Consider the following 14,072-nt stretch of genomic DNA (forward strand, 5'->3'; position numbering starts at 1 on the left):
AATTTGTTGGCTATATGGGGCCCGGCCTGTGGGTCCCCTCTTTTTAAACTCTCTCTTTTTTTTTATGTTGGTGGTGGTAGTTGACATTTTATTTGGCCTTTCAAGGCCATAAACAAAATATTTTAGAAATACCCTTTTTTGGATAAGGGTTTAAGTTATCTTTCGTGTGCATGCTTTTCTGTTTTTGATACTTAGAAAATTTCTTCGACCTTTTCTTGAAAAACCTTTTCCTTTGACTTGTCTGTTCTTCTGAGCTTTTTTCGCTTTGAGGACTTAGGACAGTATTTTGGCTTTTTTAATAGGTTTTTCGATCTCTTTTTCACTATTCCTTATACTCAACTTTGCGGTTTATTAAGTTTTTATGACTTAGGTTATTTTTACGATGCGTTTTTCTTCTACTCGGTTTTTCATTTCAATTTATAGGTCGAAATGTTTCCGAGCTTCTCTACTCGGGTTTTCATTTCGACTTATGAGTCAGAGTGTTTCCGAGTTTCTTACGATCAACTTTTATAACCTCTTTACACCGACTTGTACCTCGTCGTTTTATCCTGACGACCATCTAGGTCGGTTCATGGGATTTTCACGCTTTGTCGAGCTTAAGTCGACGCGTTTCGTAGAAAAAGAAAAAGAATAAACGAGAAGGAATTTTTTGGAAGAGATGTTTGTAAAAGATCTTTAAGTGTTTGGAAAGGTACTTTTACTGCTACTAAGGGTTTTTAGCAATTTATTCCCTTTAGGCCCTACTGTGATGCCTCGTTAAAAACCCTTCTTCAGAAAAAACCCTTTGTTTTTTTGGAAAAAAATCGTGAAGTAGGGAAAAGAGTACATCAGGGAGTAGGGTTCGCTTTTAACTATAGTACCTTTTCATGTTGCAAGCATGCCACGACCTTGGTAACTCGATGTCGTTTAGGTCGGTCACCCTATAATAACCTCTTCCTAAGACTTCTCTAATCTTGTATGGTCCCTTCCAATTAGCAGCGAGCTTTCCTTCCCCAGATTTGTTGACTCCTATGTCATTTCTCATCAAGACCAAGTCGTCTACAGCGAAGCTCCTTCGAATGACTTTCTGGTTGTATCTGTTCGCCATTCTTTGTTTTAATGTCGTTTCTTTAATATGGGTTTGTTCGCGGACTTCAGGGAGGAGCTCGAGTTCCTCTTTGTGTCCCTGTATGTTCCCGATTTCATCATGGAAAATCACCATTGGGCTTTGTTCACTGATTTCCACCGGTATCATGGCTTCTATGCCATAAACAAGTCGGAAGGGTGTTTCGCCAGTGGCAGATTGTGGCGTCATTCGATAAGCCCATAAAACTTGTGGGAGCTCTTCTGTCCAAGCTCCCTTTGCCTCTTGTAGTCTTTTCTTCAGCCCTGCCAGTATGACTTTGTTGGCTGCCTCGGCTTGTCCATTGGCTTGTGGATGCTCCACCGAGGTGAACTGGTGTTTGATTTTCATGCTGACCACTAGGCTTTTGAAGGTAGAGTCGGTGAACTGGGTTCCGTTGTCTGTAGTAATGGAATAGGGTATTCCAAACCTTGTGATGATATTTTTTTAGAGGAACCTCCGACTTCTTTGGGCTGAGATGGTGGCCAATGGCTCTGCTTCTATCCACTTTGTGAAATAGTCTATTCCCACGATCAAGTATTTGACTTGTCTTGGCGCTTGGGGAAAAAGGACCTAACAAATCCATTCCCCATTTTGCAAAGGGCCATGGAGAAGTGATGCTGATGAGCTCCTCGGGGGGAGCCACGTGGAAATTTGCATGCATCTGGCATGGTTGGCACTTTTTCACAAATTCTGTGACATCTTTCTCCAAGGTTGGCCAGTAGAATCCAGCTCAGATTACTTTTCTGGCTAGTGACCTGGCTCTGAGATGGTTTCCGCAGATCCCATTATGAACCTCTTCTAGTACTTCTGTGGTCCTTGAGGTCGGTACGCACTTCAACAATGGTGTCGATATTGCCCTTTTATAGAGAATATTTTTCGCCAGAGTGTAGTATTGTGCTTCCCTCCAGATTTTCTTAGCCTATTTTTCCTCTTTGGGGAGGATGTCGAATTTTAGGTATTCGACCAAAGGATTCATCCATCCAAGGTTTAGCCCAGTTACCTTAAGGACATCTCGTTTGTCCTCTTCTTTTACTACAGAGGGTTCTTGGAGAGTTTCCTGGATCAGGCTTCTGTTATTTCCTCCTGGTTTGGTGCTTGCTAACTTGGAGAGCGCATCTGCTCTGCTATTGAGATCCCGAGTTATATGCTTAACTTCAGTTTCTGTGAAGTGCCCTAAGTGTTCCAGAGTTTTTTCCAAGTACCTTCTCATGTTTAGGTCTTTGGCCTGATACTCTCCATTTATCTGGGAGGTCACCACTTGAGAGTCGCTGTATATCATCACTTTCGTTGCACCGACCTCTTCTGCCAATTTCAACCCTGCAATCAAGGCTTCATACTCTGCTTAATTATTTGAAGCTGGGAATTCAAATTTAAGGGACATCTCTATTTGGGCTCCCCTTTCGTCGACTAGTATTATGCCTGCGCCGCTTCCTGTCTTGTTTGAGGATCCGTCTACATAAAGTTCCCATGTAGTTGGTTTTTCCTCTCGATCTCCCGCGTATTCCGCTATGAAGTCGGTGAGGCATTGAGCCTTGATTGCTGTCCGAGTTTCATACTTTAAGTCGAACTCGAAGAGCTCTATTGCCCATTGAACCATTCTCCTTGCAACATCCGTCTTCTGAAGGATTTGCTTCATGGGTTGGTTCGTTCGGACTCTTATGGTATGTGCTTGAAAATAAGGTCGTAGCCTTCGTGAGGCTATTACTAAGGAGTAGGCAAACTTCTCTAGTTTGTGGTACCTTAGTTCAGGGCCCTGTAGAACTTTGCTGATGAAGTAAACTGCACACTGTCCGACCTCGTCCTCCTTTATCAGGGCTGATGCGACAGCTTTATCTGCTATTGACAGATATAGGACGAGATCTTCCCCGCTTAGAGGTCGGGTCAAGATTGGTGGTTGGCTCAAGAACTTTTTGAACTCCTGGAACGCTCCTGCGCATTCTGGAGTCCATTCGAACTGGCATCCCTTTTTTAATAAAGAAAACAGTGGAAGGGGTTTGAGTGTTGATCCTGCCAAGAACCTGGAGAGGGCTACTAGTCGGCCATTCAATTGTTGGACCTCTCTTAAGCAAGTCGGGCTCTTCATTTCAAGGATAGCTTTACACTTGTCGGGATTTGCTTCAATCCCTCTCTATGTTAGCATGAATCCTAGAAAATTTCCAGCCTCTACTGCGAAGGTACACTTTGCGGGATTTAACCTCATCCCGTGCAGCCTTATGGTGTCGAAGACTTGTGAGAGGTCTGACAAGAGGTCGACTTCTTCCTTGGTTTTTACTAGCATGTCATCTACGTAGACTTCCATTGAGCTCCCCAGGTGGGAAGCGAACACTTTGTTCATCAATCTTTGATATGTGGCCCCTGCATTTTTTAATCCAAATGGCATGACCACGTAACAAAAATTTGCTCTGGGCGTGATGAACGATGTCTTCTCCTGGTCTGGCTCATACATCGGGATTTGGTTATATCCTGAGTAGGCATCCATGAACGACAAGTATTGATATTTCGAGCTGGAGTCTACTAGAGCGTCAATACTTGGAAGTGGATAAGGGTCCTTGGGACATGCTTTATTTAAGTCAGTGTAGTCGACACACATTCTCCATTTGCCATTTTGCTTCTTGACTAGCACTACATTTGCTAGCCATGTTGGATATTTGACTTCTCTGATGAAGCCGGCTTCTAGGAGTGCCTGTACTTGCTCTTCCACCGCTAGAGCTCGTTCAGGGCTAAGCTTGCACCTTTTCTGTTGTACAGGTCGGGATCCTGGGTACACCGAGAGCTTGTGGGACATTAGCTTGGGGTCTATCCCAGGCATGTCGGAGGCTTTCCAGGCGAAGAGGTCGGAATTGTCTCTTAGGAGCTTAGTCAACCCTTGCTTTAGGGTTTCCCCTAGGCTGGCTCCTATGTTGGTATTCTTTCCTTCTTCTTTGCCGATCTGTATTTCCTCGGTTCTTTTCCCTGGCTGTGGTCGCAACTCTTCTTTGGCCCTTGCTCCACCGAGTTCTATGGTGTTGACTTCTTTGCCTTTTTCCCTTAGGTTCAGGCTTTCATTGTAGCACTTTCTTGCCAATTTCTGGTCCCCACGCACCGTTCCTATCCCCGCTGATGTCGAAAATTTCATGCAAAGATGGGGGGTAGATACCACTGCTCCTAGTCGATTTAGGATAGCTCTGCCGATTAGGGCATTATACGCTGACCCCACGTCGATGACTATGAAGTCTACATTCAGAGTTTTGGATTTTTCTCCTTTTTCAAAAGTAGTGGGGAGGGGCAGGAAACCCATTGGTTTTATTGGCGTATCGCCTAGCCCATACAAGGTGTCGAGGTAGGCTCTCAGCTCCCTTTCGTCGAGCCCTAGTTTATTAAACGCAGGCTTGAAAAGGATGTCTGCTAAACTTCCTTGGTCCATCAGAGTTCTGTGGAGATGGGCGTTGGCTAGGATCATGGTTATCACCACTGGATCATCGTGTCCGGGGATTATTCCTTGCCCATCTTCTTTTGTGAATGAGATGGTAGGAAGGTCGGGCGATTCACTTCCGACCTGGTAGATTCGCCTAAGATGTCTTTTGCGAGAGGACTTGGTGAGCCCCCCTCCCGCGAATCCGCCTGAGATCATGTGTATATGTCTCTCCGGAGTCTGCGGTGGTGGGTCTCTTCTGTCCGCATCATCTCGCTTTCTCTTTCCATGATTGTCCGACCTCTCCATGAGATATCTATCAAGTCGGCCTTCTCTGGCCAGCTTTTCTATCACATTTTTGAGGTCGTAACAGTCGTTTCTTGAGTGACCATATATTTTATGGTACTCGCAGTAGTCACTGCGACTCTCCCTTTTTTATTCTTGATGGGTTTGGGAGGCAGCAGCCTTTCAGTATTGCAAATTTCTCTGTATACGTCCACTATGGAAACCTTTAGAGGAGTATAAGAGTGATATTTCATGGGTCTATCGAGACCGAGGTCTTCTTTCTTCTTTGGCTCCCTCTCTATCTTTTATCGAGGGGAGTGTCCAGGTCGCCAGCTTGACTCTCTCAGTCTGGCATTTTCCTTCATGTTGATGTACTTCTCAGCTCTTTCTTGTACATTACTCAAGGAGGTGGGGTGTCTTTTTGATATGGACTGTGAGAAGGGTCCTTCTCTAAGCCCATTTACCAGCCCCATAATGACTGCATCGGTGGGCAGGTCTTGAATCTCTAAGCATGTTTTGTTGAATCTTTTCATATAATCCCGTAGAGGTTCTCCGACCTTCTGTTTTATTCCCAGGAGGCTCGGTGCATGCTTTACCTTGTCTTTCTGAATGGAGAATCGCATTAGAAATTTTCTCGAGAGGTCTTCAAAGCTGGTGACTGACCTTGGAGGAGGCTATCAAACCACTTCATCGCTGCTTTCGATAAGGTGGTCGGGAAAGCTTTGCAGTGTATTGCATCAGAAGCGTCAGCCAGATACATCCGACTTTTAAAATTGCTTAAATGATGCTTTGGATCTGTGGTTCCATCATAGAGGTCCATGTCGGGGCTTTTAAAGTTTCTTGGAACTTTTGCCCTCATTATGTCCTCAATAAAGGGGTCCTCCCCTCCTGGGGGCGACTCTTCTCGGTCGCCATGGGAGTTCCGACTTTTGAGGGAGGATTCTAACTTTAAGAGTTTTTCTTCTAACTCTTTTCGTCGTTCCATCTCCTCTCTTAAGTGCTTTTCTATTTCCCTTTGTCACTCCCACTCCTGTTCCAGTTGTTCCAAGCGACCTTGGTGGCCATGGAATAGCCCTATTAGTTCGGTTGTATGGGGTGGCCCATCCTTTTCCGATTCACGCCCCTCGGAGGAGTTCATCTTCGGATTTTTAAATCCAGAGGTGCCTTCCCTATGTTGGTCGTTGGTTCCCTGGTGAAGGGTTAGGTCTGCGTCATTGTTTTCGGTATCTAGATTCTCTTGTTCAAAATCTGATGCCACATGACCATCTTCCTGTGACATGTCCGCTATTACTGGTTGATCTCTCGGGTCCCCGGCAACGGCGCCAATGTTACGATGGGTAACCGGAGATTAATGGGTTGGACAAGTTTGGCTGGCCCAATCGTCTGAACGATGAAACGTCCAAGTGTGTTTGCGCTTTGAGACCCCCGTCTGACTTGTGTAAGGGAGAATGGGGGGTGGTACCTGCAAAGACACTCCAATGCCAAAGTCAGCAAAGGGGTAAAACAGGTCTAGAGAGTATTGGGCTTCTGAGATACCTGAGAGGTGTCAGTGTATTTATAGGGGTGAACCCATAACCATCGCTGAAGTAGTTCCGCCTTTTGAGGTGGATAACTGCCCCCTTTATCTTAGGGAGGTTGAGATATGGCTCCTAGAAGCAGGTAGAGAGATTTTAGGGGCAGATACTCATTTGAATGAGTGATTTTCTGCCAGCTAATCTTCGTCCCCGACTTCTTTAGGGTTAGTCGTGGTAAGAACCGACTTTGTAGGGAGGAGGTCGGTATAAGGTGAGGCTCAATCCTTTTGGATTGGGCCTTTTGTTGGGACCTGGGCCTTATCATTGGGTTAGGGTATGAACAGTGCCTTAATTTTTTTTATCATATTCGAAGGAGTCAAATCATGACCTATTAATTTTTTAGCTTAATTCTTTATCTCTATTTTGCTTAACAGATTTTATTGGAGTATACAAAGCAATTGGAGTATCGACGGGGTGTATAATTCAGTGGTGTATAATTTAGTGGTCGAAGTTATGTGTATTTTTTGCTATTTACCTGAAAATAATTTTGAATGTGGATTGTCTGTGTAACAAGAAATGGAGAGCTTGATAAATTCATTAATTTGGTACTTTCAAGATTTGTATCATTTTAGTAAAGTTTGATATTTATTTTGTAATAGTTTTATTTGAATATTTTTTAACATTAAATCCATTAATCTAGGATATTTGCTTTTCAATACTAAGTATTTGTTAATTTTATATTTTTATACTATAGATAATATGTATAGGAATGTGATTAATTTTTTTAATATTATATGATGTAATTTTATATTAAACAGCATTTTTATTATGATATCTTTTTAATTTAACTTCTATCGTTAGCCACGGAAAAAAGTGTGGCAAAAAAGTTCGGCCTGGTCAATTTTGTCACAGGTAAAATATGTTTTATTTTGTCACAGAAAAGAGTGTGTCTAAACGTGCTAAAGTTATGACTAACAAAATGTCTCTACGAGTGTTAAAACCGTGGCTATTGGAGTAAAAAACGTGGCTAACTAAAAACGCGTCACCCTCTTTAACCATGGATATTCATTTGTTGCAAAAGCATAATTGCCACAGTTTTTTGGAGTTTAGCTACAAATTTTTCCGTGGCTAAATCCCTTCTTTTTGTAGTGAAAAGTAATGAAATAATAATAATAATAATAATAATAATAATTATTTAATTTTTAAAAATCCAGGGTCTTACACTAAAAAAGAAAATAGATATGCTCAAAGAAAAACTTAAAGAGCAACGAACACAGTAAAAATTAGTTTGAGTGAAAGCTTAATTGGAAGCTCAACAAGCTATTGTGAACTCTTTCATATGGCGTTTTGATAATGAAAGAAACTAGACAATTAAAGATACTCCTAAAATTGCTTATGATTTTAATACATATTTCTAAATGATTTATATATTATTATTATAGTTTAATTTGTATATAGATCAATTTATTATATTTTACTTGTGTCATGGTTGAAAAATGACAAATGTATCCTATTATTTGGTTTGATAAATTTGGTTGTTTATTGGCTGAGAAATAAGTAGTGAATTGGTTGTTTTTTATGAAACCGTAGATGGTGAAAATATCTAAATTTTAGAGGATGTTCTGCCAAAATTTTTTAAACATTTTGGATAAAAGTTAATGAAAAAAAATTATAATTGGTGTTATATCTTATTTCTAATTTTTTGTTTTGGTTTTTTTATTTGCAAGAGTGCTAAAATAGTGACAATATGCTACCTTTGAGGGCTCAAGAATATTTTGATTTATAGAGATTCTAATCTATGTTAGACTTTTAACTTTTGGTTGAACTTGTGTAAGAAATATAACTTGTAGAATTAATCAATATACTCACTAATGTTTGTTTGTTTTAAAACAACTTTAGTTAAATGAAGCATATTTGAATTATGTATATTTTTATATATTATATAAAAAATTTGACTTACTGAGTAAAGTAGTTAATATATCAGTTAATTAAAAAAATAATTTGATAAAATTATGTATGCAATTTGTATTAAAAAAATTGTTACAAAATAAATATTTTATTTTTGTAATTAAAAAATATTACAAAATCAAGTTACATTTCGTAACAAAATTTTATGATACAAAAAAAATATAGTTATAAAAAAATTTTAAAGATCAAAATTTGTTATCACTTTTGTAACGACGTTTGGTTTTTTGAATTAGAAAAATTTGTTACAAATATTATTTTAAATTGTAACAGTTTTATTTTTTATTACAAAAACTTTTTGTAATGGAATATACTGCAACGACTTTTTTTTTATTACAAAATTCTTTTATTTTAAAATTTTAATTTTTTTGTAATAATTTTTTTATTACAAATATTGTTTTTTCTTGTATTGTAACTTGTTTGATCAATTCAACCTCAAACCTAGCATTCCCTTAACAATAGTAATTATTTACAACTTGTCATTGTGTTAGTTTTTTTCTAATGTATTGGTCACTTGTACAAACACATTTCTTATTGAATGTACAAATTGCTCAACTAAATTTCATAGTTGGATCTCATATTTGGATTGAGGACCTTGATGAAGCTTGGATTGAAGGAGAAATATTGAAATCTAAGAGCAATGAGATCACAGTTAATTGTACTTCAAGGACAAAGGTCAGTTATCACAACTGATCGAACAAGATGAAGAACCAGTTACTTTACTTGTGTGATTATATTGCATGCATTCATGCGATGGTGCCTTTTGCGGGTTATTAGTAATCATATCTTTCCCAAAGATCCTGAGTTCCCTCTAAATGGAGCGGAAGATCTCTCTTTCTCTTGGATATGTTTGAGTAATGTTTCTTATGGTACGGTTCCAGACTTACACAAAAAAATATATTGATAGCTAAACCTTTTCCAAAGGTTACCTCACTTGTATTCCTGGGAAACAATGGAAAAGTATAAAAGCATGACTTTCGGTGAGAACTGAGAAGAGCTCAACTTAATGGAAACTATTCAAATAATGAAGATGATAAAAACATTTTTTTTAAAATGTTTTGTTTAAAAGTGTATTTATTTATTTAGTCATATTTTAAATAAAAAATACTTTTATAAATATCAAAATCTAACTATACAATTTATTATTCAAAAATAAAAAAAATATTTTCACACGAAAATAATTATAAAGTTTTCGTCATAATATCCACCAAACTAGGGACGGATCCATTAGCAAAGAAAAGGGGACACTTGCTCCCATAGTGTTTTAATTTTTTTTTTAAAAAATATAGTTATATATAATATGCTCCCACTTTAAATTTTAAATGATCCACTATAAATAAATTAAACTCAATTAGCTAAAGTTTCAAATTCACTTTTTTTATTTCTCTATCATTTTGATTATTATTTAACTAATCAAATTTAATTCTTGTGTCGTCACTCCTTTATTCCCTTAAACCCTCTTTGTATTTTTATATTTTTAACTTTTTTTTTCTATTCTTTATCTAGTGGTCATCTTCTCTTTATCAAAAAATAAATTTTAAATTTTTTCTGTTTTTTATATAGTTTTCCATGACCCTGTGTATCTTTTAATTCTATTATTTCTCTTTTTGGTATTTTCAATTGCAAATTTTAATTCAAACAATTGTAGTTTAGGTATTAATCTAATATTTTATTTTCTTCGTGACTTTATATATTTTATTTTATTTCGATTTATTCATTTTTATTACTTATTTTTTATATTTTGCTCTATTATATGTACCTATGTTGCGTATAAAATTTTAAAATAAATTGATTAATTTACTAATTTAGAATATATTTTTTATTTTTAGAAATAGTAATAAAAAATATTTTAATTACAATACATAATTAAACAGATGTATAAAATCTTTCATCTAACATAATATCAAAATTAAATTAAAAAATATATAACAAATTTAATTATTTTAAAAAGAAAGAAAGAAAAAATTTTGAATTAGGTTTCTATTATTTTATATAAACATACTTTTCGTATACAGATTTAATTTTTTTAGTATTTATATATAATTCTAGTTTCAAATTATAGATATTAATGTATTATTAGGCGCTAATATACCAATTAATTCAGTCTTTTATTATTAAATGTGTATAAAAAATTAGTTAGGATAATAAGGTATTTATAATTTAATTAAAATATTTTAAGTTAAAGTTTTAGAAATAAAAAATATTTTTTTATAAATTATATATAATAAATAGTATTTTAAGAATGAAAGTGTTCACTAACTCTTTAATTTTTATATCTCTATATAATTAATAATATTTAACAAAATTTATTTTAGTATATATATTTTTGCTCTCACTCTTAAAATTTTCTGGGTCTGTCACTGCACAAACCTAATAATTAGTTTATTAGTTTTTTTAGTTAAATATCAAAAATTTAAATTCCACTTCCACGACTGATTAATTTTTAACCAATTGAATTGGGTATACAGTGGGGAGCCGGAAAAAAAAATCCCAACTCAATACCGAAAAAAAAAATGATAACAATTTTTGTTAAGAGAACAATATATAAATTCACACAAAGAATGTGGAGTATATGTCAATCATACAAAGGCAAGTATAGTCTGTGTATACCAGCAAAAAAAAAAAACTGTATGCGAATCTGTATACCCGTATAAATAGTTAAATACTTAAACTCTACCCTACACGGCTACACCTACCTAACTAATTTAAAAATAAAAATACAAAAATAGGTGTGTCTACAAATTACAAAACCAAATGTGCAACCCCAACGACCAATAGAATCACCAAACCCCACATGGACCCCACGTGCATTCCGCCATTGCTGGTCTCACGCGAAGAAATGGTAGTCGTACCAGTATAGTGAGGATTTGAACCATAAAGGTTCTGAACACCAGCAATGTCATCATCCTTAAGCTCCACCTTCCTCGTTTTCGCAGTTATCGTAGGGTACATTATAGCTTCTTTCACAGAAGTGTGACCCAACCCTAACAAGTGCCCTATTTCATGCACCGCAACAGATTCAAGATCCACCGCCGTCGACAGCGACGCCGTCGTCACATCGCCGGAGGCAACCCAGTCCTCCGCACCGTCAAGGTGGAACCTCCCGTCCGTTGGAGAGAACGCGTGCGCCAAAGTTCCAAGAACGCCGTCGAACGGTTCTCCGTCTCCGTGGTTCCCCGTGTAAAACCCTATCTTCACGTCGGCGTCTGAAAACGACGTCGTTTCATTGAAGTTTATTGTCGTTACCTCCGACCAACGCGAAAATGCTCTGGCGAAAACGTTCTTAACAACGTCTTCGAGGTTGTTGCCTGGATCGAACGCGTAGGTCAGTTCCGTCGTTCCCTCCGGCCACCGCGGCTTCCCGTCGAAGAACGTGTAGTGTCCGACGGTGTGGAATTTCAGCTTCGTGCTGCTTGTGGCGGTCGTGTTGGTGTCGGACTTGCCCGAGTTCATTGCCGTCGTGCCGTTGATGATGTCGGCGATGCCGCACCGTGGCCGGACGATCTGGCTAAGAGTTGCGTCGTCGAGCTCGCCGGTGACGTTGAGGTTGAAATTCTTCTGGTAGATTTTGACGGCAGCCTCCAGCGCCTCGTCGAAGTCGTCAGTGAAGTTGGACGGCGGTGCGTTGGGGATGTACCCGAAGTGGTGGAAGTAGTCTTTGATTTTGGATAGGCCTTCGTATGTTTTGCCACGCTGGCAGCCGGTGAAGTTCCGGTACGAGTCCCAAACGCCAGGCGGCGCGTGGCTGGAGAGCCACCCCGGAATAGATGATGGATCTGGGAACATACGAGCCGAGACTGGAAAGTGAGTGTTATGGAAAAAGAGAGTGATTAATAAAGAAAAGAAGATGTGTTGATTGTTCATTTTAGTGTTAGGTAATTAGTGAGAAAATGAAAATGGAGTTAGTGTAATGTGAAGATATAGTTTGAGTTTCCATTTTTATACCAGGTATGTAGGAATAAGCAAAGAGCTGACGATGTCAATTTTCACATGAGAGGGATGTAAACTTTGAAGTCTTCGTCTAATTATTGTTGCTTTTGTTTTTAGTTTGATTTTTGATGCGGCTTTGAAAAGTTCTATTGATTCCCGCGGTTGGGCAAATAGGTAAGGTAAGTACCCGGAAGATTGGTCGCTCTTGGAAACGTCGCCGTTTGACAATTGGTATTGTGTTTTGCATTTGTTGTTATCCCATGGAGAAAAAGACCCTCTTAATAAAGTATAGGGGATAAAGACACTTTGCTATTATCATTGAATTTACCAATACTATACGTACCAATTATGCTGCTGGCTATATAGAACTACGAATAAAACAAGGGTGGCCTTGTTTGACTTTGATAATGTCCATTTCTTTCTTTCTTTTTTTTTGCTCACAAACTTCACAAGACCCAAAAGGGACGACAATAGTATTATAGATGCTTCTATTGATTTACTTTTTTTTTTCTTGTATGTCACTTCTATTTGGATAGAAAAATAAAAGTGGATTACAATGGCACCGATATAAATAACAAAAGAAGAAAATGTTTCAAATTAAAAATATATAAAATAATATACATGGTGATTTTTTTAGTTGAATATATAAATATTAATTGATTTTTCGTGCATATATAATTTTTTTGTATATATATCTTAATTTTTTAAAGTTATACCTTGAGTTATTTTTCAATAAATATAGTTTTTAAGTCTGATTTAGTAAAATGTTTGGAGAAATGTTTCCACTTTTGAAAAACATAGTCTTACTGTATATTTTGCAAATAAAAAAAATTTATATACTTCTACTTTTTGTTTAAAAAAACCATATTTATTAAAGGTTGTTTTTATTTTAATTTATCAAATAACTGCTACCATTTTTAAAAAATATCTTTTAAATAAACTATTGAAAAAACAAAAGTTTACGTAACTCATAAATAATATAAATTATAAACAGCCAATCAGTGAATGATGAGAAGAAGGGGAAGGAGGACTGCGAAAGTCCGAAAGCTACGGGGGTAGTTAATGGTTACGTGGCCCTCGTTGACCGAAATTAAGCTAAGCCTATCGATCAGTTTATCAACGTATATAAAATATGTCCATCAACTCGTAATTTCAAATTTTGAGTACCCGTCAATTCAAGTTATGAACTTAAGGTAAAGAAGAGACATCATGACATCGTGAACTAACGCAGCTTCTATTTCACCTATCAAGTTTGAATTCTATCTCGATATTTTTCTGGTCATATATATCCTTTTTATGTACGTACGATTTATGTACTTACATTTTGATTTTTTTTTTCTTGTTCCTATTTACATATTTGGTGACTTATATAAATGACCATTGTCTCTGTGTCATGCATTGTTAAGCGTTGGTTTGTTACAAGTAAATATTAGCTAGAATTTTGAACTAAGAATTCGTATAATGGTGGAACGGAATCATAATCATATGTCATCAATGGAAGCCTGCTCTCTACCGTATGTATAACGTAAGTGTCCAATATTTTCAACGTTGTTGTCCTCACGGTTTTGGCTACATGCATATGCATCATGTCTTACGTGCGGGTTATTAGGTTCCGAAAGTTTCGTAGCAATACATTTTTCGTACTGCAATAAAATATGGTCAAACTAGCGTTAGCGCAATTTGAAGTTTTCCTTCTTATGAAGCAGAACTATTTCTTTTTGTTGAACAATATTATACCAAAACATTATTACAGTTGCTACCATTACCATAAACACACTTACACCCCGACTCCCCGAGCATGCAGCAAGCGTTGGATTCATTGCTCTAAAATCTAAAGTCTGCTCTAGAGGGGTCTCAAAACAAAACCAAAGTAAATACCCCT

At 37.3% G+C, this 14,072-nt stretch overlaps 1 protein-coding gene across 1 annotated transcript; it reads right to left on the bottom strand.

Moving 5' to 3' along the window:
- Positions 1 to 10,811: 10,811 nt before the first annotated feature.
- On the bottom strand, positions 10,812 to 12,185 carry LOC107489032 (metalloendoproteinase 2-MMP). The gene has a single exon (XM_016109818.3). The coding sequence runs from the start codon at positions 12,122 to 12,124 to the stop codon at positions 11,003 to 11,005; it is 1,122 nt and encodes a 373-aa protein (XP_015965304.1). The 5' UTR covers positions 12,125 to 12,185; the 3' UTR covers positions 10,812 to 11,002.
- Between the last annotated feature and the right edge of the window lie 1,887 nt (positions 12,186 to 14,072).

The sequence above is a fragment of the Arachis duranensis genome, chromosome 5, assembly GCF_000817695.3.
Source record: "Arachis duranensis cultivar V14167 chromosome 5, aradu.V14167.gnm2.J7QH, whole genome shotgun sequence".
In the NCBI taxonomy this organism is placed as follows: Eukaryota; Viridiplantae; Streptophyta; class Magnoliopsida; order Fabales; family Fabaceae; genus Arachis; species Arachis duranensis.